The sequence below is a fragment of the Wyeomyia smithii genome, chromosome 2 (assembly GCF_029784165.1).
Source record: "Wyeomyia smithii strain HCP4-BCI-WySm-NY-G18 chromosome 2, ASM2978416v1, whole genome shotgun sequence".
Taxonomy (NCBI): domain Eukaryota; kingdom Metazoa; phylum Arthropoda; class Insecta; order Diptera; family Culicidae; genus Wyeomyia; species Wyeomyia smithii.
In genome coordinates, this window is record NC_073695.1 from 56,522,232 (window position 1) to 56,549,438 (window position 27,207).

Sequence of the window (27,207 nt, forward strand, 5' to 3'; positions counted from 1 at the left end):
GGCTTACTTGCTCGAGAACTACAGCGACAGGAAGCCGAAATCGAAATCAGTAAATTCGGTGGCCAAATTCCGGAGAAAGGGAACTCCGTGCAGTAGACCGTATTGCACACACTTCTTTTGAGTACCACATCTACTACACTGGCGGCAAAGCAGCGGAACGGGGCGTCGGTTTCGTAGTGCTGGGAAATCAGAAAACAAGAATCATCCGGTGGAGGCCCGTAGATGTCCGTATATGTGTGTTGAGGGTTAAAGGCATATTCTTCAACTACAGTTTAAACATCACCTACGCACCGACAAACGACAAATCCGATGAATTTAAAGATGAGTTTTATGAAAAACTAGAACGAACCTATGACGAGTGCCCAAAACACGACGTAAAAGTTCTCAGCGGAGATGCCAACGCACAGGTTGGGAGGGAGGAATTCTTCCGTCCGGTCATTGGAAGGCATAACCTTCAATCGTCAACCAATGAAAACGGCCTGAGACTAATAAGCTTTGCCGCTGCCAGAGGAATGCCCATATGTAGCTCCTATTTACCACGTTTGAATATTCTGAAGCATACCTGGAGGCATCCAAATTGAGAAGCCTGCTCCCAGATCGATCACGTACTGCTTGACGGTCGGCACTTTCTGGATGGTACTGATGTTATGTCTTTTCGGGGACCAAACATTGACTCTGACCATTATCTCGTCGTTTGTAAGATCCGCGCCGCGCACGTCGAACGTGCACATCTTGGTTTTCCGGACGTCATTAATATTATTGGTATCGACCGTGGAGGAGGCCTTTAGGCCTTTTGAGAAGGAAGCAGCGAGGCTGGGACTCAGCATAAACTCTTCCTAAACAAAGTACATGGTTGCTGGCAGGGAGCGTGGAAGTTTCTGTGGTAGTGGGGCTGAAGTGAAGCTAGATGGGGAACGATTTGAAGTGGTTAATGAATTTGTTTATCTTGGTACGCTTGTGACATGTGACAACGATATGAGCCGTGAAGTGAAACTCCACCGTCCGCAGCACCTTCCGTTCGAAAACTCCAAGGGCGTTAAAGTCCTCCGCGAGAAGCGTTGTTATCTCGATTCCGTAGAGGACTACCGGTTTTATCAGAGTTTTATATAGCTCAACTTCTTGCGTCGTCGCAATCGACTCGATCGAAGTATCTTCCGAAGCACGATTTCCAGCCTAAACGCGTCTCTGGATCTCTTCGCTGGTGCTACTGTCGGCGGTCACCAGTGACTCCAAATACACGAACTCATCGACCACCTCAAGCTCATCGACGTCTACAGAGACTTGAGTTGGGAGGTTGATGTTGCTCTCCTTGGAGCCCTTCGCTCGCATGTGTTTCGTTTTTGACGCATTTATTCGAACTCCGATTACTCCGGCTTCGGTTTTCAGTCGGGCGTAAGTTTCCTGCGTCGTCGCAAAGTTACATGTTATGATGTCAAAGTTATCCGTGAAACCCAGAAGCTGAACAGACCTTGTGAAAATCGTGTCCCTTGTGGTGATGCCAGCCCTTCGGATCACACACTCAAGGGCGATGTTAAACAGCAAACAGGAAAGTCCATCACCTTGTCTTGGTCCTCTGCGCGATTCAAAGGGGCTCGAGCGTATCCCCGAAACACGTACGTAGCGCATCACTTGCGCCATGGTGGCCTTGATCAGTCGAGCCAGTTTAACCGGAAATCCGTTGATACGGTTGATCCATCCACTCTTCTAGCAGTTTTTCCTCCTCCCAAATCCTGAAAATAACCCATTGCAGCGCTCTAGCCAGCGCCCATCTCCCATGTTTAAAGAGGTCACTTGGCAGTCCGTCGTTGCCTGCGGCTTTGTTGTTTTTCAGCTTCCCTATCTCACAAAGAACTTCATGAACATTGGGGGCTGGTACTTGGTCATCTGCTGCTTGTGCTTCTGTCAGTTCACGCTCCGCTTCTGTTTACTGTATCGCTATTCAGGTGTCCATCGAAGAACTCCTTCCATGCCATCTCATTCCCTCGTATACAAAGGTGCAGACTTCGAATGTGCCAGGGGACTGGTTGCAGCACTTAAAAGTAAATGTGAACAAATACACTGTCCAACGAAACAGGACATTAGATACACAAACTGACCCAATACTAACGTAGGAATATTTTCGCATTTCTGCCGCATATTGTGGCAACATTTGTGTTGTGTTGATTCTTCAGAAATCCCAAAACTGACGTAAGCAGAACTGTGAAGCAACGATTAATGATAACGAAGTTGATCAAGAAAGTAAAGCCGACAGAAACCTTATCGAAGGTGAATTCTATTCATGTACAATCGGAAAAAGCAAAAGCATTTTTTCAATATAGAACATTCGCTATCTTTTAAATAATAACCTTGAAACTCTGCTTCGGATAGAGCTTGACGAACCACTTGTCTGCATTTTCTGTTAGTCGGGTTCTGTGTTGGTATTGGTTTCAGGTTTAGCCTAATATATAGGCTAATTGACGCGCATGGTGTCGCATTGCTGACAATTATTGTTCGTTTACCGCGCATGAAGAAGGTGATTCCACGACGACGCGTGCTGCAAAGTCAAAAGTTTATGTTTTCAGCCGCACTATGTGCAAAATGTTCAGCTGACGCTGACGTTGCTTGCCATCCCCCCCAGTGTTATGAAAATGACTGCAAGACAAATGACAGCAAATTTTCAACTGATCTGGCTTTCAATGTATTGCACAGCACTCTCTGCTCCTCACACGTTCGGTGAACAGTCCGACAGCAACTGACGACAGCACACATGCAACTCCATACGGACTGTTATTTTTCATCTTCATATGTCTGTTGGTATTTCCATGCTGTCGCGAATGACAGCCTGTAATCTTCCGACATCCTTCAACACGAATCCGAGCGGGATGTCAGGTGATTATGATCACGACAGTAAGGCCGATGAAAGAATAAAAGAGAGATGGTGCGAAGCACGTTTTTTCTTACATGGGGAATAATATCAACAATGGAAACGGTTTGCTTTGTATTTAATATGCCACCGGCCTGTGAAAAAGGAGAAACGAAAAAATGCAAGTCGACGACAGCCGCAGCCGATCAGCAGGCTGTCAAGGGGCCGTTCCTAAACCACGTGGTCATGAAGGGGGGTACGGGGGGGTTTGTCAAAAGACCACGAAAGACCACGCACGGGGGTGGGGGGGTTAACTAAATGACCACGTGGTCTTTTTTCCTGGCTTATTATTTATTGTTGCCCCCAAGTCACGAATGAAGCTTTTGCATTTATGAAATATAGAATGTAGGTACTAAAAGTTTAAAAACGAAAATGTAAAAAAATTAAGCTAATTTTTGGCAGTTGACAAATGAAAACACCACGTGGTTGAAGTCGAAAGGGGGGGGGGGGGGGGGGGGTTAGCCAAAAGACCACGAAAGACCACGGGGGGTACGGGGGGTATAAAAAGTGATCAAAATATGACCACGTGGTTTAGGAACGGCCCCCAACAGGAACAGGACATCCTCAAAATGAGCAAACTAGGCTGTCATGTCCGAACGAACAAAATACATGCGCAAGAATGAGCTGTCGTACGCAACACAAGACAGTTTCTTTGCCTTGTTTAAGCTGTAGCTATATGTGAGCTCTCATGAATAGCTCATGCATGAGGCTGTTAGAGTGAAGAGAGAGAAAAGTCGTCAGTATAGTGTCGCTCTCCAGTCATTTTTCTAGGCTTGATCCCCCTGTCCCACATAAACCACTCGTGGTTCTAGAGCGCCGCGTCGACGATGGTTTGAGTTGTAAAGTAGGCAATGTATGTGATTTTTTCGAGGATGCTAATAATGAACACGGGCTGAGGATGTGATGTAGACTTAGAAAAAATTTCCCTCGTCCAGACGGGTTTTTTTTATTTTTTCATCTAAGCGTGGTATCGGGAGAATTTGATTAATTCTCTCGACAAGACTTTGTGGCCTCCCAGCTCCTCGGACCTCAATCCCCTGAACTTTTATGTATAATCGTACAAGTATAGTCTCTCAGATGGTCTCGAGGTACGATGCTGGCCCAACAAGCCAGTCGTCGTAGGTTCGAGTCTCGGCTCGGGAGAGGCTGTTAGTGTCAGTAGGACAACAGAACAGAAGGTCAAGTTCCGAATTGGAATGGTAGCACCAAGGCTTTGCTTTTTTGACGTAGAACTACATTTTTCTTTAGCCTACCACATAGGAATGTAAATAGGAAAACTATTAACGAAAGGGGACGAACAATGTCCCTTTTTAAATGCTTATAAATCAGTTTCTTTTCAACCGATTCCCTTGATTCTTGCAGCAATTGATTGGAAAATTATACACGCATCCACCCAAATGTAGAAAAGTGTTGATTGATTATGCGAACTATTGTACTATTGAAAATTGTCAAGCCTTGTTGAAACGAAAATAACGTCCTTTGATTGGTCGCTTGTTGCCTTTCCCTAAAAAGGTCGAAAGAATAGTATAACTAGTAAGCCGCATCGCACAGTGCGTTGAATGTAGGGTAAGACGTGACAAAAATCAAAACTACACGATTTTGTCGATGAAACATGTTGATGTTACAAGGAAAGTTGTTCATTACCTTCAGAGCTACCAAATGCATAAAAGTCTTATGTGATTTACTGAATCACAAACCTGCCCCAAACGCCAACGCACTCATCCTATACCAGAAACCGTTAATCTTTTAGTAAAAGTTGTTCATTGTAACGAAAACTGCGGTTTTTATGTTTTACTTACTTTTACTTAAGTGCCAACGTGACTTAAGCGCAATTATAACGAAAAAAAGAAGATTTTTTTAGGAATTCTTTTATAATTTTTTTATATATTTAATTACCAGAGTAACAAACAATTTTAGAATTCCTCATGATGCATATTATATTATCAAGTCAAGTTTTAGGTCATCTTCAGACGAATTGGAATAGTTGTTCGAAACGGTAGCAGCAAATACTAGTTCTTCTGGAGAGTTATTTTCAACGTGCTCTGCAACTCGCCGTTTTTTAGTTCTGTTTGAGCAGCTTTCCAAAAGTTTTTGAGGACGCCCACGAGAAGAAATGTGGTTATTTTTTCTTCATAAATAAGAAATGTGGTTATTTTCATAATTATCATTCTCACCGAATCGAGGAAGAGCAAGCGGTGATTTCTACCAAATTTCATGCTTTTTCATGAAATACTTTTTTAATCTATTGCATTTATCCCACTTCGAGTTCAATTTCGAACAATATACAGCAGAAAACTTGTGCAAATTTCCATAAACATGCTCAAATGTGTCTCCTGGTAGAGACAATGTCAAATATCGAAATACACATGATGTTCTTTTGCTTACATTGCAGTTAAACCACTTCTCAAAAATCTGCCAGTTTACGAGCGATCGGCATTGACATACAAAAAATAAAAAATCTCGCAGAGTTACATGAAGTTGCAGCTAATTCTTATATATTTTGTAGAGGACACTTCAAGCAAACTTTTGATATATGTTTTAGAGAGGAACTCGGTGGAACTTTTTTTAAAACGCTAACGAAAGTTTGGGTTCGCGTTTTTTCAAGGATTAATACCTTCACCAACTCATCATACCGATTACTCATAGACGCAAACGAAACTAAGTCTCTCTATCAATAATATATATTGCACTAACCTTGATTATTACTTTCCATTTTATTTTATTGGAATACACGAAGTAATTCGAAGTTTTACCAACGATTAAAAAACGCGCGACAATTTAGCACGAAATGTGAAACTAATTATTGCTCTGGACGCTGCCGCTCGCTATGCTTGTATTAGTATTTGTTATGCTTCCCAAAGCTCACCAATACTTGTTCACAACCCTGGAGATATCTGTGAACACTTCTGGGTACCTGGTGCACCCTAATAAAAAAAAAGAAAAACGATTTTGTCTATGGCTCAACGAACTGTGCATCGTAGCGAATTGCGGAAGTAGCAGCAGCGGGTCGCGCCAGTGAGCAAATCACATCACGTATCTAAGCAGCAGCGAGGTAGCACCAAACGTCTCGATATGCCGGTTAAGGGCTTCGGTCTTCTTCTCGCAACAAATTTTTGCTTTATCTTGGCAACAACACATTCTGTGCTGAATCCAAGAAAACACAATCTGTCGCGGCCGTCTTATTTACTGAATGCGAAAACAGTTTTTACAGATTTTGAACAGCAAAATGTCTTTCTCAAGGCAATTAAACAAGTAATTTAAGGTTTATAATTTTTTGGCAATAACACAAGCATTCTGGATCCTAGCAATCAAATTCTGTCGCGATCAAAAAATTTACTTTATTTATTTATTTTATCCCCCGGCTGTTGGAGCAGCAAAGAGCTGCGATCTGCATAAACGATTTTGAACAACTAACTGTCCTGTTCTATTAGAACGCCTTAACAGAGATGATTAATTCGACTTTACAGGAATAAATTGAAGTCGATTCAATCAATCAACATGAACAGAATTTCGTCGTCTTCCAGCTGCTCAGTTGCAACATGATGCAACACGCAACAGCGAGCAAACGAAGTCGCTTGATGTTACAAACCGCAACACGAAACGGGTTAAAATCGCTGCGTGTGTGAGAGCACCATCGGTGTTTATTCGCTGTATACAAAAATTAAATGCGAATTGTGGAATAATTCGTCTAAAGAACATTAGAGAATGGTAAAACTGAACAGAAAGGCGTGGCTTATTACGTAACCACCTTCGGCTACAAAAGATTGTTTCTGGTAAAACCAGCTACATTCATTAGTCGGAAGGTGAGCTGGTTAAACCGTCCACAACGTTGACAGCAGTAGCAGCAGATATCAGCACTCAGCCGTGACAGCGGATTGCAGCGGGTTGCGCCTGTTACTGCCTTTAAATCAAATAAATTACTTGCCCTGTGGTTGGTCACCATGTCTCAGGAGCAGCACGGTTCTTCTCACTTCTCAGCGTGTGTCATCAGACTGCCGTTATTGCCTCACTACTGAGACAGCATGAGGGTTGCCATCAGCAAGTCCAATTTGGAGCAACAAAATGATTTTCTCAAGGCAAATAAACAAGTATTTGAAGGTTAATAATTTTTTGACAGCTCAAGCAAGAAATCTGTGCTGGATACTAGCAATTTGAATCTGTAGCGGCCGTCTTACTTACTGAATGTGGAACAGCTTTTACAGCTTGTGTTTTCAGTGTCTTTATTCCCCCACTTTTGAGGCAGCACAAAGTAAGCGTTTGGAGACTTTATGACTCATTAATGTAACACTTACAACTTACAACACTTACATTTGTTAATAGTGTGCGAAGTTCTACCTCATTTATGCGGTCGTGTCTAGGATACAACCTCCTACTTTTTTCGTACAAGCTGGCCAAGCAGAGCGAACATAAAGTGAGTACTATGGACCGATTTAAAAAGTTTATTTCCAAGATCTGGGACGAGATCCCGATGTATTTTTACAGCGAAAAAAGTATGTACTCCTAGCTAATATGTCGAAAAGATTCTCAATAAACGCTGCCTCAATAAAAATTGTCTAATTTAGAAAATCTATACCGAGCGTCTTAGCAGAGTGATTTAAGAAATTAAAGAAATAGTTATCGGTTTCCGTTATACTCTACTAGAAATTTTTTTTTGGAAATAAATATTGAAATTCAGTCCGCGCAAATATATATTTCGACTGTGACATACAGTTTTCCTCAGTGCTTATTAACTATTTCTTTGATTTTCAAAAATTGTCTGTTAAATAAAAAATCGACTGTTAGTTTACTCAGAGGAGTTTCTTTCGGCTTCGCATTCTTGAAATGTTAAAAGAAAACGTTATTTTTCTCTTACACCGACGTTTCGAATAATATATATTTTTCATCAAGGTTTAAGAGGACCATTTTCCTGTAAAGCGGTTCTTGGGCTAGAGTATTAACTGTCGAAACAGATAATTGCCAACATCATGAAAAATTAAAACTAGACAGTTGACCGAAGGGGAACTCGTAGCACTCTCAATCATATTAAAGTATGATTGAGAGTGCTACGAGTTCCGCTTCGTTAAAGTGTCTAGAGTGTAAGTGTAAGAGAAAAATATCTTTCTCTTTTCACATTTCAAAGACTGCAAAGCCGAAAGAAACTCCTCTGTGCAAAGCATATCTTGTATTTTCACGGTGCTCCCACAGACCGTTATTATAAAAAAATGCACCAAAGAATCTGAGTACGACATTCGATTCGTTATGACATCCAGAATCTCTGGTCAAAATTTCAAAATCATCGTACGGTACATTTTTGAGTAATGCCCTTTTGAAGGTCGTAAAGTACAAAAAAATGATATTAAAACAACGAAATACTCAATGTAAAGCACGTTTTTCAGCCATAATTTTATGAAACAACTTCCAAAATAGTTTCTACGCATTCCAAGTATTATATTTCAAGACATTAACAATTGGTGGAAAGATTTTTTTTGAAAATTGATTTTATGTACTCAATGTCTTCAGCAAAATTGTTTCATAGAACAAGGCCTTACTTTTGGCGTTTTTGGTTTTTCGATCAATCTACCTAACAGTCAGATCTATAATTTTTTCTGTTTTTGTCAAAACAATAAATTTTACAAAGTCTTGAGGAAAACTTAGTTGAATACATAAATTCTTAGAACATTTTGCATTGTTTTGACCACTTCAGACGAAATTATAGACAAAACACTGATTTTAATGAGGGGTGTTCCTCAAAAAACTCTTTTTTTCGTGTTCAACGTACAGATAGGACATCGCAGTATTGAGCAATTGTTTTTCTTTTAAAATTTTCCACAAATTTACTGAAGGAAGCAATCCGGTATATTGAAAATTAGGAAAAATATTTCTTTTATCTAACTGTTAGGTAGATTGATCGAAAAACCAAAAACGCCAAAAGTAAGGCCTTGTTCTACGAAACAATTTTGCTGAAGACATTGAGTATATAAAATCAATTTTTCATAGTCAAATCTAGAACGATTACGATTTTTCGAATTTAGACCACTGTGCACTGTAGGATTTTCAAAAAAATCTTTCCACCAATTGTAAATGTCTTGAAATATAATACTTGGAATGCGTAGGAACTATTTTGGAAGTTGTTTCATAAAATCATGGCTGAAAAACGTGCTTTACATTGAGTATTTCGTTGTTTTAATATCATTTTTTTGTACTTTACGACCTTCAAAAGGGCATTATTCAAAAATGTACCGTACGATGATTTTGAAATTTTGACCAGAGATTCTGGATGTCATAACGAATCGAATATCGTACTCAGATTCTTTGGTGCATTTTTTTTATAATAACGGTCTGTGGGAGCACCGTGTTTTCATTTTTGTAGCACATTTTTAAAGTGTATTCGAACCTACTGAACACCCTGTAGTGCTCGGGATCTTTTACGCATCATTAATAATTTGCCTTAAACATTATGGGGCCACTAGCGACAATATTACTAAGGGACTAAATAATGTTAACGGTTAAGAAACAGCTTATTAAGGGGTAACATCCACCAAACAATTTTTTTTGTCCTTTTTTTTTATTCGCTTAAATTATGCTAAAACTATCCTAGAATCAAAATCTATATCACCCAAATACTGATCTAAACTAGAAATTCGTTTAAATCAATTTTTTTCTGAACAACTTTAATGCTTCAAATTCACAAATTTTATTGATTTTGGCGATGCCCTTTTTTTTAATTTCGAGGCTTTGTAAACTAGTAGAAGTTACCTATGATCGATATCGTATTTCAAATTTGAAGTATAGAGGTCGCTGCATCAAGTTTCAACCGTTACAGCGACTCTACAGCATGTGTTAACTCACAATTTCATTTTGTTTAGTCGATGTACGTTCTTTGTTTGAGTTTTTCTATACTTTTTGACTGTGAGTTATAATCGAAAGTTCTTAAATATGAGTGACAAGTTTGAGTTTTGAGTTTTGCGTGTCAAAGTCGCTGAGCATCGCATGTCTGATATCGCGAAAGAGGCTAGGCGTAGCCTTACATCAGACAAAAAAGGAAGAAGAGGAAAATAAGATCCAGGAAGGACAACTTTACGGTGCAGGGATAGCTGACTGAGGGTAAAAAAATCATTAGGGGCTTTATTATTGCGATTCTTGAGGTTCATAGCATTTTGAAACTTTAACGTGTTTTTCTCAAAATCATGTTTTCAACAGTAGAATTGAAAAGGTTTCCATCCAATTGACTTGAAATATTTACTGTAGCTTCTCCATTAGATTATCTAGTGACGTACACACGAGTTTGGCGATTGATTAACAACAACAAAAGTTATAAACAATTAAAGTCGATTTTTTTTTGTCGAAAAGCAATTTTTTCCCAAACCGTTGCTATTCTGCGAAGAAAAATTCTAAAAATATAATCATGTGTACTTCACTAGCGACACTTATATAGATAATGTAGATAATGGAAAAAAAATGTTTCGGTTATAGGTGAAATTAGGCACGACTTCTACTGCTCGCCGCGGAAGAACCTTAAAAAAAGCGGTTCACGGCAATCGCTGCACAGCCGCCATTTTGTAAAAATAAATAGCAATAACTTTTTTTTCTATTCTCCAAGAGTTGCTTAATCTAATGATATATTTTTTATATACTTTACATCTCAAATGTCCTTTAAAAAAATTATGAAGAAATTCTTGTTTTTTTAGCACTTGGTGGATATTACCCCTTAAGCTTTGTTTCAGCAGAAACCCGTTTAATAATGCTAGGGCAATAATTTTCCATCGTTTATTTTCAAAATGCGATGACTTACACGGCAACTCTGCGAAAATATTGGGCACAAATTGTGTACTGTATGAAGATTGTCATTGAGCAACTCGGCAAAACAAAAAGGGATAAGCGTGAAAGCAATTCGTACCGCAATCCGCATGATTTGAGACTCTCTAGAGGATCTTTATAAAAGCAAAGCAAAGCCTTGGTGCTACATTCCGTATAGGAACTCGACCTTCTGTTTATTATACACAGACTTCGCAGCCAACTGTTCAGTGTACAGGACAATTGCGGGGCTAGCGCTACGATACTACTGACACTAACAGTCTCTCCCGAGCCGACTCGAACCTACAACGACTGGCTTGCTATGCCAGCATCGTACCTCGAGACCAGCTGGGAGAGGATCTTTATAAACGTGGCCAAAATGTAGTCCATATCATGTCCGGAATTCGATAAGTTGCCGTTACGCGAAAACTTTCGATTTCGGCACAGATGATATTGGATGTCTTTTGCTTCTGCTTTTTCCGAAGTTTCACACATGCATCCGTTATAAGTATTAATTGGACATGCTTAACTGCTTTAAGTGGTTTATTTCGTTCAATAAACAATAAATTGGGTTGTTTAGCTATAACAGTTTTTATATCATCTGGAAGATCTGCACTTTCTAAGTAAAACGTTATTTAATTTTTTTTCTATTGTTGTCCTTTGCTTTTTAAATCACGATTTAAAACTGCTCAAAATTGCTAGAGTGACAGTTCGCCTATACATCAACTGTCATCGTAGCGATTTAGAGCGAATTTTTATTCTTAATTTAAAAATCGAAGGACAATGATATAAAGTTTTAAAAAATCACGTTTTGCTCAGAAAATTACACTCTTTCATATGATATATAAGAATCGGAAATTCGTGAATAGCTATAGACTGTTCCGAAAATTATAAATACATCTTGTTTCTTGGATAAAACAAAAAATACAGGATTTTTCGGGTCATTTTATTCTGTAATATAGATAATAAGTGTTTTCTTTTCAGTTTCAATTCAAGTTGGGTTTATTTTTCGTAGGATACGCGAGTTCTCTAACTTTTCTCTTAACACTACTCATAAGCTTTTGCACAGTGTGTTCTCCGACCATTTTTACCACTTTAAGCCAATCTTTTTTAAATTTTTCAACATTGTCCGCTGGTTCGACATATTTCCTCAGCTTTGCCTTGGTCAAAGCCCAAAAAGTTTCAATAGGGCGAATTTCAAGCAGTTTGGAGGATTCATCTCCTTTGGGACACATGTGACATTATTTGTTTTATACCACCCTAGTGCATCCTTTGAGTAATGGCAGGAAGCAAGATCGGGTCAAAATATTGGAGGATTGTTATGCTGCTTAACCATGGGTAACAACCTTTTCTGCAAACACTCTTTCACGTAAATTTTAGCATTCATTGTGTCATTCGTAATGAATGGACGAGATATTTTCCCACATTCACAAATGGCCTGCCAAACCATTACCGTCTTGCCGAATTTTACGGTGTAAATGGCTTTCACTAGTCCAGGGACATCCTTTCCCTTCGGTGATGTATAAAATTGCGGTCCTGGCAGAGTCTTATAGTCCAGTTTTATGTAGGTTTCGTCATCCATGATAACACACCCCATTTTTTTGGTCAGAAGTTTGTCATAAAGCTTCCGAGCTCTCGGTTTCATAGATTCAGCTTGTTTTGGATTTCGTTTTGGCTGCTTCTGCTTCCGACGGGTCAGACCCATTCTTCCTTTGGCACGCATAACGTTACTCGCCGAGGTTCCAAGCTTTCTCGTCACATCTCGTACTGATACTGAAGGATGCCGCTTGTAGTATTCCTTAACCTTTTTGTCCATTGTGGGATCAGCAGGCCCGGGTTTTCTACCACGTCTTGGGGCATCAGTAAATGTGCACTCTTCACAATACTTCCGCAATGCGGTTTGAACTGCTCCTACACTTATACCTTCTTCTCTGGCTAATTTTCTTGTAGAAAGACCACTCACGGTGCCCCATTTGTGCACATTTCGCTTTCTTTGCTCGGGAGAAAGGCCACGCATTTTCAAAATTTCGCACTAAATGTTAGAAAAAATGACAGCATCTGTTTCTTTTGGATGTAAATAACAGGACGCAGCCAACGTTTGGTTGAATACTGCACGTTATTTTAAATGACGGTTGATCGTAAGTGTATTTATAATTATCGGCACGGTCTATAAATAACCCAATTGCTAACTTACCCGGCATTATCGACACCGTCTTGAGGGCCCGCAGAACTCGAAACGTCCGCAAGCCGGCCAGATTGCCGACATCCAGTGCGATTGTCGCATACCCGCTGGTGATTACCACGAAATCCAGCCAATTCCACGGATTCCGCAGGTAAGTGTACTTATTCAATATAAAACCCTTAGCTATCATTTTGATTATCATTTCGGAAGTGTAAATTGCTAAAAATATATACCTGGAAGGAGATAAACATTACATTAGAACAACAACTTGAATTAATTATGTGTGATTGGGATTTTATTTGGCGGAGAATTCTTTAATAGAAACAACTACAAATAAATAAATTACTTTAGTATAGTGGAGAGAAAAAGCAATATAAAATCGTTTAATAGTGTTTTTTATTTTGTCTGAGCAGAACATAGGATATAAACGCCAATCCGGTTGATCCTTGTGGATTACACTGGATTTGGCGAATGGAATAATTGGATTTTATAGGATACGTTTTATGTTCATGCAACCGCTGCATTAAATTCAATACTATCGCAATTTCGTTACTGCCAATATGGGTGGGATTTTAAATTGGTGAGTCACATTCTCTACTTTTTATCCAATTTTATTCAACCATGCGTCTTGCTTCATATGGAGCGCATAGCAAAGTATGAAACATGTGATTCATTCCGCTGCGGTTGCACTTTTTGCTCGAGAGAAAGTAGGTTCCTATATTGCCAACCATCAATCAATTCTGTGAGAAAATTGAAAGTTCGGTGCTATCTATTGCAGCATATGCTCGGTGAAAATTATATTAGTTTCCGTTATCACCATTATCGTGGCAAGTTTTTGGGAGGGGGTAGAACGACAAACTTTCACAATCTGGTCATGTTCACTTATCTGGTAAATTAGCATTCATGATGGGATTTACTTTAGGATTTAAACAGTAGCATTGATAGACAGGATTAGATAAAAAGACTCGCTAGAGGTTACTCACTCCGCTTCCTCGATCGTCTCGGACATTGCCAGGAAGATGCAGTTGAACAGAATGGTGGCCATGACGAAGTAGTCGAAGAACTGGTTTGTCGCCAGATACACGCAGGCACGTCGGGTGGGGCTCCACGGAGTGAAGCAGAACAGACTCTTGGTTCCGGTGAACCGATGGATGTAGTTTTTCCGAAATCGCTTCGACACAACGCAGAAAGTCTGGATGAAATTGAATTAAAATAAAATGATTTAATACTTTTGTGTGAAACACTTATTACTTCATAACTCTGGTACAGGAAAGGTAATCAAGTTCTTTTGATAAATGGGAATTTTCACATTTGCTATTCAATTAGTCAAATATTATAGTTTATGAAAATCAACTTTATTTGTTGATATGTAAGAAAAATATACTTTCGTTCAAAAATCATCATCAAAAATGAACAATTAAATGATTTTGTAAGAGTTTGTATAAAATAAGATATGGAACTCCATTGACAATCAATTTTGTTACCGAAAAACAAAGAAGTTATCTCAAGAAAATTTTTTTGTTGAGTTTCCAACCAACGCAATTTTTGCAACATTGTACAATTGGGCTGTTTTTTTTCCTGTATGGGCTTCCTCACTGCGACCAAAATCGTAGATCTATTGTGAGGTATGCCCGGGTGTCTGCAGTATCCCGCACTTTTGTTAATAGCAATACCTCTATTGAGAAGTGGCATGCTTATTATTATTGTTCATCAGTGCTTGTGTGTAATGTGCTACTCTTCCTTACACGCTTACTGTTCTACTATACCGATACTCGTTCCTCTTGCCAAATATCACCAATTATAATTCCCTGGAGAAGTTTCGTCGTGCGTCCTTCTGGCCAGTTTTATTGATAATAAGAGGGACTTATTTTTTGTTAAGAGGAAGTCACGCAAAGGTATTCATAGATTTCAGCGTAAAGGAAGGGTAACTGCTGGGGAGCCTGAGGATAAACCCATGCTTAAAGCCTGTAGTACACTCTTTGACCGAGCGTCAAATATTTGTCACTTTTTGACAGATAAAAATTTGGTCAAAGATAATTATTTGTCACTCTCCAATTATAACATGGGGCAAACACGGGCAAACAACAACCATGATGTCAAATAAATTTGACCATTATGTCAGAGGGTCAAATAATTGACCATTAGACAAAGAGTGTACTACAGGCTTAAGTCGTTTTTGACATCGGAGGGCCTGGTTCTACTAAGATTCGAACCCACGACCATCCGCTTGACAAAGCGGACTCTGTAACCTTGCGGCTACGCAGCTCCCCTCACAATTGGGCTGTAAGCTATATCAGCTTTTGATATCATCATAGAGCTGCATTTTCTAGACAAAACGTGATTTTCAAAAAATTTCTATCGTTGTCCTTCAATTTTTAAATTTCGAATTAAAACTGCTCGAAATCGCTACAAAGACAGTTCACTTATATACTAACTGTCATTGTAGCGATTTAGAGCAAATTTTAATCCTTATGAAATAATATAAAATTTTAAAAAATCACGTTTTGCTCAGAAAATTACACTCTTTTAGCTGATATGTAAAAATCTGATATCCGTGAATAGCTAAACTACCCAATTATTTTGTACTCATAAATGACCTGCGTATTATAAAGTAGAATAGCACCACCCTAGTTTTCTAACCAATAAAGAAGAAAGTTTGCGTTTCAGGGTTCGAGCGAATCGAAATCAAGCAAATGCAAAAGACCAAAGCAAATATAACAATGGTATCCTAATCTCGAATGACGGAGCCTTTTTCATCATGTTAAAGGAATCTTTTACATATAAATATGCCGAAACAAAATACAGTAAACGTGGCAAAATTTGTTTACTATTTATTAAATAAATAGTGCGGGTAATATTGATGGCGCAAAATAACAATCACAAAACACTCTAACTGAACGAAATAAAATACCTTGGTTGCATTTACTTTATCGTACGATGACAGCTCAGCAGCGAAACGCAGACGCCAATTGTGCCAACCTTACCAGCACAAAAACCCAATGCTTCCTCTTTCGTTCGAAGTGTGTCAAGCAGTTTAGGCGTAGTTTCGTCGTTGTGCTGCTGTTTTCACAATGAGAGCTAAGGTGAGGTTTGTTCAACTCAGGATTATGTTAGTGAATCTATTGTTTCCTCAAATAAGTGCTCAGTGAATTGTAAAATACGTGTCCAAAAAATATAGCAGCACACCGGTTTCTTTTGCGTGCACATGTGCTTTTTGAATCAACCGGCGATCGATTCCTGTTCAGGGCTGAATAACCTACAATTTTATTTCTGTTATTTTACAGTGGCGCAAGAAGCGTATGCGGAGGTTGAAGCGTAAGCGCAGGAAGATGCGTGCGAGGTCCAAGTAAATCATTGGGTAAATTACTATTTCACGTAAATTACGAATAAATTACTAATAATGCGTTCTGTTTAACCCTTTATAGAATCGTTCACCTGCCTCTGTTCCAAATGGTTACGCTTAAGTGACAACTCAGAAAATTTTGTCGTTCGTCGTGCATTGCGTGATATTTAAAGGTAACCGCACGGAATCCGGCGGCTTTAATGCTTTTCGAAAATGGCACTGACTGGAGGCAGTTCGTAGGATCTTGCATTTATATTTAAAGTTAACCGCACGGTATCCGGCGGCTTAAATACTGTGCTTGAAACTTTCGAATAAAATTCGCACCCGTCAGCTATCATGCAGCGCATAGGCGACGATGAAATGATATGTTATCTGGATTTCATTCTTTGGATTTCAATGTTTTGATGACATTCAAATACGGGCCCATAAGCCCTATTACAGAAGCTTCTGTACGGTCCTAAACAACGGTAATGTTAAAATGTGTACAGTTTTAATTGATGGTTTATCTAAAATTACTAAGCTCGGCGGTTTCATACAATTTGGCTAAAGTGGGTTGCGATTTTGTGGTGTATACGCAAAATATTGAGCTTTTGAATTCACGTAAGTATCCAGTGGAAATAAATCCATCATACAAACCCTATTCAAAATGTTGCAGAAAAAACATGGAAGTTTTTTTGTAATAGAGGTCTTTAACTGATAGTGTTATAGGATATTGAATTATTTTCTCGTAAGAAAATAACGTCTCTAATTGCAGAAAATGGTTTCCAATAAATGCAATATAGAAATGGTGTCCTAAAGTTTCAAACGGTTTTCTGATTTTTATATTTCAGCTGGAAAAGTGCAATTTTCTGAGCAAAAGGTGATTTTTAAAAAATGTTTATCATTTTCCTTTGATTTTTAAATGAAGGATAAAAATCTGCTCGAAATGCCTTAAATGACAGTTCTCTCATAGACCTTTTTACGCACGAATGTATTAGTGCCACTAGTTGAGAAAAATATTTATATATAGCCGTTTTGTTTGCAATGCTATGTTTTTAGCAGCTGGACAAATATTCAGTTGAACACTCATTATATGTTTTAAACTTGTTTTTGAATGATTTTTTTCATTCGTGATCAGAAATCGGAAGAAGCCGCCGAACATAATCGACCAAAAATGTTAAAAAGTGATAAAAGTCGAAGCAACGAGATGCGATGAATTACAGTTTGGAGGAAACAAAAGCAACGTTTACACGTTTCATAGTGTGCGTAGGTGAAAAGTCACTTATCTCTATGTACGGTATATAGAGATAAGTGACTTTTCACCTACGCACACTATGAAACGTGTAAACGTTGCTTTTGTTTCCTCCAAACTGTAATTCATCGCATCTCGTTGCTTCGACTTTTATCACTTTTAAACATTTTGGTCGATTATGTTCGGCGGCTTCTTCCGATTTCTGATCACGAATGAAAAAAATCATTCAAAAACAAGTTTAAAACATATAATGAGTGTTCAACTGAATATTTGTCCAGCTGCTAAAACATAGCATTGCAAACAAAACGGCTATATATAAATATTTTCCTCAACTAGTGGCACTAATACATTCGTACGTAAAAAGGTCTATGGGCGAAACGTCATCTAAGACCTTTCGAGCAGTATTTTTATTCTTCATTTAAAAATCGAAGGAAAACGATAAACGTTTTTTAAAAATCACGTTTTGCTTAAAAAACGCAACTTTTTTAAATGATATATTAAAACCGGTAAAGCTTTAGGACACACCACACTAAGATGTCCGTAATGACTACAAATTTCTCTTCAAATATCGTGAAACCTAGCGCAATGCACTCCTTTTTCGAAAAATAATCATAATTCACGACTCTCACGCAAGTGGTGTTTTATGTGAATTCCGCTCTGGTAGCGTAAAAATCGATACATAGCTCTTTGCTTGACTAGTACTGCCACAACCCGAATCACCGGGCCTGCAAAGCTGAGCTACTTTTCGCCTGGTCTAACGGCAGAGTTTTACTAGGTCTCATAACGGTTGTAAATAATAATATCTATCTAGTCTACCTTTTTTCTCGATAGTTCCTTGGTGTATCCAGGCATGACATACAGGACATGGCATAGCAGCTGTGCTTATTCCGAAAATTGCACTAACTCCGACAGTAGAATACACACCGCAGAGCTTATAAAAGGGTGTGGAAGGAAGATTTACTACGATTCGATATTTCAGCCAGGCAAGACCTGCTGCAGTAACGAATGGCTTCGCTTATTATTATCTGGCGGCCACGGACTGTAAATTTCTACCCAAGCGATGCAGCATTATTATCATGGCAGCAGCTCGCAACGCAAGTGTTGTTGGCCAACATTCAGGTGTGTTGGTTTAACGAGTGGCGGAGAGTAATTTTTTACAAATGTAGAATAAGGGTTCCAGGAAGGCATAAGCGCACACCTGTGCAAAATGAGACGTCAGCACATACTTCGTCAGATTCTATTTTTTTTCTTCATCTATTCAGATTCTATTATTTTGTTTAAGTATTTTCTATCTAAGCTTCATTTGCATCGAATGTTTCAATCAATCTACGAGTAGATGTAGATTTTATCATTGTAGGAATACCAACCGTCCCGATTTAGCAGAACATGACTTGGTTTTAAGCGCCCTGATTCATTTTCCATGTTCGAGTCCTGATTTTCTTAAAATATTCAAATTGGGTCCTAAAGCTTCACCAGTTTTTATGTATCATTTGAATAATATGCGTTTTCTGAGCACAACGTGATTTTTAAAAAACGTTTATCATTGTTCATTGATTTTCAAATGAAGAATGAAAAACTTAAGACAATTCGTGCAGTTTTTTTATTATTCATTTAAAAACCGAAGAACAACGATGACCATTTTATGAAAATAACGTTTTTCTCAGAAAATTACACTCTTTCAGCTGATACATAAAAATCAGAAAACCGTGTAAAACTTTAGTGTGGCAATATGAAGAATTTTTGAAAACCAGTAACTTTTTTCGATTCCTGCACACAACAGTCACTACAAACGAATTGCAAACGAGAGAAACCGTCTAGGCGTTGTAACCGTTGAACATCTGGAAATTGTGTACTGAATTGTTTAAGTATTCGCCGAATTATCCAAACTTACTTAATAAAATTTGATCGTCTGAGAAATATGTTAAATAAGTGAATGAGTATTTTGGTGTTTTTTGAAGTGTAAATCACATATATAACGTGTTTTATCAATTAATAAAATATAATTTCATTCTCTTTAGATGGTTGATCTTTCTCGGTGAAATATACACACTATGTTTGTTTTACATGACATTTCGGCGTACTGTTATTCAGCCATCGTCAGATCTTAAATTTTATTTGAACATTAGTCACACAACACGTACTACACAAATTTTCATTTTAACTTACATGACAAAACAACATTCTTCTCCCACCAGTGTGGTTTGCTTACTGACTTTTAAATTTATTAGTTAAATACTTCCCCCCTGTGTTGGTAACTTTTAATTTTCTGTTACGGTATGCGATATTGCTCGGATCTTACTCACTAAACCATCGTAGGCTGAATCCATCCCCCACATCCGCGTTGCATGTTAACCGTTCCCTCGTCACCCACCCGCCGTGTGTGAAACGCCACGGCAATGGTTCTGCTCTCCTGATTCTCGATGCGTTCCAATATTTTCGTGTTGTCAAAGTCAAAATTGTGACCATGATCTAGGTGATGCTGTACTAATCCTGTTTTTGCTTTTTTCCGTATGTAATTTTTGTGTTCATTTATTCTCGTGCATACGTCCTGCTTGTCTAACATAAACTTTGCCATCATCTGTGCCACACGGAACCTCATACACGACATTTTACGTTTTCATTTTTGGAATCGGGTCCTTAAGGCGGCTAAATACCGCAAACCGTAACAGAAAATTTAAAGTTACCAACACAGGGGAAGTATATAAGTAATAAATTTGAAAATTTAAACAAAAAAGTCTGTAAGCAAACCACACTGGTGAAAGAAGAATCTTGTTCTGTCATGTAAAACAAACATAGTGTGTATATTTCACCGAGAAAGATCAACCATCCAAAGAGAATAAAATTATACGGTGACAAAAATTCCAAATAATAAAATATAAATATCTAAATTTATTAATTTATTTATTTATCATAATGTATAAAAAACCTAGTCAATGATGAAACTTTGCGCAGTAGAGTGTGATTTTTGCAAATATGGTAGTGAAATTTGAGGATCGAAGTTATGCCTTTCAATTATCATTGCTCTCATGGTCTCAATTTGCAATCGCGACTCATAATCATTTCATATACTGTTTACAATAGAGAATGTCCTTTTCAGTACCAGGAAAGCCGAAAGGTACTCAGTAACTTTAACAAGTTCCTGGCAGTTTAGAAATTGATCTTTCATTTTGTAAATTATTGGAACATCAGTTCGCAACTGTTATTTGTGTGTGTTCATTAAAGCTTTATTCGGAGATTTTCCAATGTGTATTCAAAAAACGATTCAAAACGGCAAAAACAAAAACAGGACAGTTGAAAATGGTCCAAAAACGGTATGTCTGGTCAGTCTACTAAAGAAGGATGGCAGTTTAAAATATAATGACTGACATAGACTGAATAGAATTAATAAATAAACCTATGTGTACGGATTTAAAATCGTCCCACAAGTCAGGCTCTAAATCCGTACAGCATGAACCATGGTGAGTATATACCATTTATACAGTGGTGAGCACTATTCCGCTAAATCGCCAGTTCGCTAATTAGCGACGCTAATATTTGCTTAGCGAATTAGCGATTTCGCTAATTTTTCAGTTGGTTAGCGGACTGTTAGCGTCGCTAAAAATTTAGCCTTCGAAGCGCTAGTCGCTAAATCGCTAAACGAAATTTATCTACCTCACGAAAACACATCGTAATCATCTCTCATAATGTTCTTTTTTAATGTTTTTAATTTCGTTCTGATAAAAAAAAAAGGTTTTATGATAGAACAAAAACAGTTTTTATTCCAAAAAAAAAAAAACAGCGACAAAATAAAGTGCCCACTCTGAAAATCGATAAAATTTCGATAAGTTTCCATCGTGAGACCCCTTGATTTTGTTTGTTTTCAGTATTTTGACGTTTCATAAACAACTGGCTTGGCTCTAAAGCATTTGTACTCGTGTCTGCCATTGAAAAAGTTGTAAAATATGGAGAACGCAGTAATTTCTCGTACGATTCCGTTGTGCATCCGGAAACTGGTTGTTGGCGAAGTCAATAACGGCCAATCGCACCGGGAAGTGGCCAAGCACTACAAAATCAGCAAGGCAGCGGTCGGAAAAATCTTGAAGAAGATGAAAACATCCGGATCGGTGGTGGATCGCCCAGGAAGGGGACGAAAACGCAAGACAGATGCCAGAACGGACAAGAAAATCATTCGTGAGGTGAAGAAAAACTCAAAAGTTACGATCCGGCAGATACAGGAAGAGCTCCAACTTCCGGTTTCGCGTCGTACTGTCCGTCGCTGCATCCAAGCGCAGGGGTTCCGTTGCAAGATGGCAGTGTGAAGGCCTTTCATCAGCAAGGTGAATAAGGCCAAGCGTCTCAAGTTCGCCAAGGAGCACGCCGATAAGCCGCTGCAATACTGGAAAACTGTGTTGTGGACCGACGGAAGCGGGATCGTGTGTGGCGCAAGTCGGCTGAAGAGTTCCAAAAGCGCCATATTATATTCAAGGAACAGTCAAGCACGGAGGAGCCAACGTGATGGTGTGGGGGTGCTTTTCTTGGGGTGGGGTGGGCAGTTTGGGGAAAATAGACGGAATCATGACAGCTGAGTCGTATTGCAATATCCTGCGGAAAAATCTCGAGGTATCTGTCATCAAGACGGGCCTCGAGGAGAGCTTTGTTTTCCAGCAGGATAACGATCCGAAGCATACGGCCAAGCTGACGAAGTCCGTTTTCCGTTCCTTTTGCATCAAACCCCTTGAATGGCCCCTACAAAGTCCTGATCTGAACCCCATCGAAAATCTGTGGGCCATCCTTGATGCTCGGATCGATAAAACTGGTGTAACTCATAAAAAAACTATTTTGAAGCCCTGGAACGCGCGTGGGAAGAACTCGACCCACAACACTTGAAAAACCTTGTAGAAAGTATGCCAAAGCGCTTACAGGAGGTGTTGAAGGCTAAAGGAGGCCATACTCACTATTAAATTGTTGTTGTTTACCTTCAGTGGCTTATTTGAAACTATATTTATCTGTGCACTTTATTTTGTCCCTGTTTATTTAAGTATTCCAAATTGTTTTTTTTTTTTCTATTAGAAACACTTATTTTGTTACCAGAGCAATATCAACTAAACTTGAGAAGAACATAATGAATAAGATTTTAAAAATGATTACGATGTGGTTTCGTTTAATTTTAACCAGAAAAATGAACGAAAAGAAAAAATAATAAAGTGGGCACTTTATTTTGCCCTTCACTGTATAAGTTAAAATCTACACATTTTGTTATCGGAAAGTACTGAATGGTTGTACGAGCAAACAAAAAAGCGGTATCATTTACGGTAAGTATACGTTGGTTCGAATTTCTTGCTATCGTTAAGGAATACCTTTGTTAATTATTATTATGTCATTTATTATTATGAATTATTATGTCGGTGAAATCATGTAAATTTTAAGAACTGCTTTTTAGTTGCGATGACTGAAGATAAGACTATTGAAATCGTAAAATCTGCTCAGCATGAAATGCCGATAGAAGAGAAGCAACCACAGTTCAATCCGTGGGCTCATTTGAAAGAATATTTTAATTTTTTCAAGCGAGATGCAAAAAACCAACTTCAACTCATTTTTAAGTGCAAGCGTTGTGCCCCTAAAAGTACAACAATCAAAGCACATGTTATTTTAATTTGAAATTCCACATAAGACGAAATCATCCGGCAAATTTTGTAGCATTTGAATAATGTATTAAAACAGGAAGTTTGCGGGGAAAGAAAAGAAATGAGTGTGGTGCCAGTACCACCGATCTATCTCTAATAAAACCAGGACACACTTTGTCTTCGAATATGCGCCAAACTTTATTTAATGAATACCGCACAAACTCCAGCGTTCATGTGAAGCAATCCACGTTTGACGAAAAAATCTTTAATTTCTACGTTCAAAATACACTAAAGTCGCTTTTTACGCGGGGGATACGTGCCGCGTAAAAAGAAACCGCGTAAATTCCGGAATCCGCGTAAAAAAACCGCGTAAATTCAGGAATCCGCGTAAAAAAAACCATCGTTAATTTTGCATTCCGAGTGAAGGGGAACCGAAATCCGGGCAAAAAAAATACCGCGTAATTTCCGGAATCCGCGTAAAAAAAACCGCGTAAATTCCGGAATCCGCGTAAAAAACCGCGTAAATTCCGGAATCCGCGTAAAAAAAACCGCGTAAATTCCGGAATCCGCGTAAAAAAGCCGCGTAAAAAAACCGCGTAAAAAGCGACCTTAGTGTATGTTACCGCGGAAACCGATTCATTCAAAGAATTAATCACAACGTTAAACCCAAAAATGTCATCCATGTCACGTAGAACGCTTGGCAGAAGGATAACTGTACAATATAAGAATCTCGAGGAACTTTTGATAAGGTAGGCAGAATGTATTTAAAAAAATCGTAATACAAAGTTGCGTTAGCATTATCTTTTAATGAACAATCGAACAATCGATCATACATCGGCATGACAGTTCATTGGTTGCATCCGGAGACGCGTCAAAGAAAGCACGCTGTTTTGGCAAGAGCGATTAATACGGTTCATTGTAAATTTCATTTACAAGACAAGGTTCTGAGAACAACAACGGACAATGGACGAAATTTTGTAAAGTCTTTCCTTCAATTTGGAGTAGAAATAACCAGAAACACTCTCTGACGATTCGAATAGTGATGTAGAAGAGGAGCCAGTTGCTATTCAAGATATTCTCACCGAATCCTCTGAAATTTCTCTTTCCATGCACATGAGATGTGTTGCACACACGAGTAATTTAATCGTAACCGTTGATGCGAACAAGGCACTAGAAAACAATGCCTTTAAAAATGCTTATCGAAAAGCTATGAGTAAGGCACAGGGATTCTGGAACCTTCAGAGTCGCAGCACCGCTGCTGCTGATTTAATATCTACGGACTCAAAAAGAAGATTGGTTGTGCCAAATGCGACGCGATGGAATTCTATGTTCGATTTTGTTCGTGTTTTAAATGAAATTATCAAAAACGATCACAAAGCTGTATGTAGAGCAGTGCTGATAAAAGTCATTTTCCCCAGCAAAATTCTTCGAATATTACAGCCAATCATTTTCAGTTTTCACTTCCAATGATCGCAGCACTCTTTCAGATACACTAGATTTTCGTCCTAGTAACGTGCTGTTATACTCAGATGAAATAGATCGCGCGCATCGTTCACGGTTACGGAATAAAATTTGACGACAAATCCAACCAAATGATCTTCACTTCAAAGCGAAAGAGAAGAACAAACAGTCCACTCAACCAAAATGAACCTCACCGAAACACTTTTTCACTGACACTGACCGATGCCTTGACAATCTTCGTTAACTGATGAACTGATTTTGTTGTCTTGTTTCCATCGCATGAAATATAATGAGGTGTTTTGACAGTTCACTCCCATGCAAAAAGCGGGAAGCGAGAACTCTTGAAGAATTGTAAAAAAATAACGTTTGTGAATGCTTTTTTTCACTTTCACTCAAGAGTGTCAACAAATATCAACCCTGATGTAGAGTCATGATGCAGCTCAAGTTACCAACGTTCTCCGAGCAAGACGTTGGGTTTCTGAAAGAGTATGAAAAGGTTATGACCATAATAGCAATATCGCTGGAAAAAATTCAAACTGAAAATCAGGCTTATTTTGGATGCCTTCTGCCTGCGTTAGTGGTAACCACTATGAAGTTAAAAAATCTTATGAAACCACTAGTCAATGCTTTACTTGTTGGAATGGAAAAAAAGCTCTGCAATCTTTTCGAAGATATAAACTGCTTGCTGGCATCGGCTTTCCATTTCCAATTTTAAGCTGTTCTGGTTGGAAAAATTTGATGGAAAAAAGTTCTCCCGTGTACAAGTAGAGATGGAAGACGTCGTCAAGAAGCTGCTAGCAGAAACCAAGCAAGATAGTGTGTGCTCTGGAAGTGGTGAAGAAGACCCAGAAGATTTCTTTAGTTGTGTAGTAATTTCCGAAAAAAAATGAACAAAAGGGTTGACAGGACGAAAAAGCTCGTATTTTAGTAACATCGTGGTTAGCAATTTGCTCTAAAGATGAACTTAATGATGCTGCTTTTATGAACGAAACCAATTTAATTGATTTATTTAATTAATATAATACACCGATTCCATCGAGTGCCGCAGTTGAACGGATGTTTTCAATCAGCGGCGACAATCTTAGAGCAAAAAGAGCTACCCTTTTTGATTTAAATTTTGAAAAACTTGTTTTATTGAAGGGTAATGATCATCTCAAGTTAAATAAATAATTATTTTCATTATTATTATTTTCCGTTAAGATGAGTTTTCATATATTTGTATGGTTCATATGATACAGCCCCACCAATAAATATCATCTAGAAACAATATTTTCGCAGGAAGACAAAAATGTGGTTTGCTTTTTTTCCAATAGAAGGAACAACAGTTATTTAAGATTATTATTGATTATTAATATATATGCTACGAGAAGTATTCTGCAGTAAGCGATTAGCGATTAGCAAAAGTTACGCTAATATGAGTTTAGCGTTTGGCGATTATCGAGCTAAATTTTCTCGCTGAATTTTTGATTAGCTGTGCCCACCACTGCATTTATATGATATATTCGTAGAACATGAAATGCTTGCCTCTCAGATCAATTCGCAACCATTGAATCTTCGAAATCACAGGAAATGCACTTCAAAATTAGTTTTTCTTCAGAAGGGATTTCTTAGCGAATTGCTAACAACAAACAAAAACAACACGTTTGACGAACAGGCGAACAGATTTTCATTTTTAATATTTTTGTTTCCAAGTCTATCGATTTATTTTGAACGCAGACATCATGGCAATATTAAGTTTAATAAAACTCAATGATTATTGTTTGCATATCAACTTTTCTGTTATTGGTATTTGCATGAAACCCACAGGGTAGGGTGTACGGATTTCGGTACTGTACGGATTTCGGTCCCGCACGGTACATTTTGTGCATTCTTGACAGTACCGCACCACTGGAAGGACATCCCCCTATTGTTTTTGAGTTTTTAAATAGTTTATTTGACACGGCACGATACAATTTATGTTTAACTGAGCCAAGTACATTTTTTTTAAATTCTAAATTAGCAGGGAAAAGAGGGAGGCCTTTTTTTATTCTCGCGGCCGACTACGAGCTAGTGGGGATTTAAGGTGAGAGGAGGGGTGTTACAATTTTGTTTTTAACTATACAGAATGTATTCATTTGTACGTGGCTAACCAGTGATGTTCTATTTGAGCAGTTTTGGTCTGAGGTGTCTGCGTAAACATAGAGATGCCGAGTCTTCGTTTTAGTGTCTCCAGCCGGGTGTATCATTCTCTTTCAGTTTGTGACAGAAATTGTATTCTAGCAAATAGATAAAATAAATCAAATTTTAATGCCAGCATTTTTTATAAACCCGTATAGCTGTGTCATGTACTGGAGATCACCGCTTCCCAGTATGTCTCTAACGGGTACGTTCGGTTGTTTTCATCGGGCCCGAAGGGAATCTATAGGCTCAGACCTAACACCACAGTATTCGGTACACGACCAAACAACATGCTAGATGTCATGGTAGCCATCGTCACAAACGCAGTGATTACTGTCTACAAGCCCTATACGAAAGAGATGCATGTTTAACGTATAGTGATTGGACATAAGTCTGGACATCACGCGAATGAAGTCCCGACCTACATCCAACCCCTTGAACCATGCTTTCGTCGATACCTTAGGAAAAATGGAATGTAGCCACCGTCCCAGTTCATCTGAGTTCCATGATGATTGCCAACTGTTGAGTGTTCTCTGACGCAAAATGCTATAAAAT

At 38.4% G+C, this 27,207-nt stretch overlaps 1 protein-coding gene and 1 long non-coding RNA gene across 6 annotated transcripts in view; one reads left to right on the forward strand and one right to left on the reverse strand.

Moving 5' to 3' along the window:
* The window catches only part of LOC129723132 (sodium channel protein 60E), a 380,238-nt gene that overhangs the window by 67,650 nt on the left and 285,381 nt on the right, over positions 1-27,207 (reverse strand). For all 5 annotated transcript variants that reach the window (XM_055677123.1, XM_055677121.1, XM_055677122.1 and 2 more), the window contains exons 4-5: positions 13,841-14,049; positions 12,870-13,090 (exon numbers count right to left, since the gene is read on the reverse strand). In XM_055677123.1, coding sequence (XP_055533098.1) covers positions 12,870-13,090; positions 13,841-14,049 — 430 coding nt within the window. The remainder of the gene's footprint in view (positions 1-12,869; positions 13,091-13,840; positions 14,050-27,207) is intronic.
* Positions 15,816-16,577, forward strand: LOC129723177 (uncharacterized). The gene is made up of 3 exons (XR_008727726.1): positions 15,816-15,940; positions 16,142-16,215; positions 16,283-16,577. It is a non-coding gene; the product is annotated as an uncharacterized LOC129723177 (long non-coding RNA).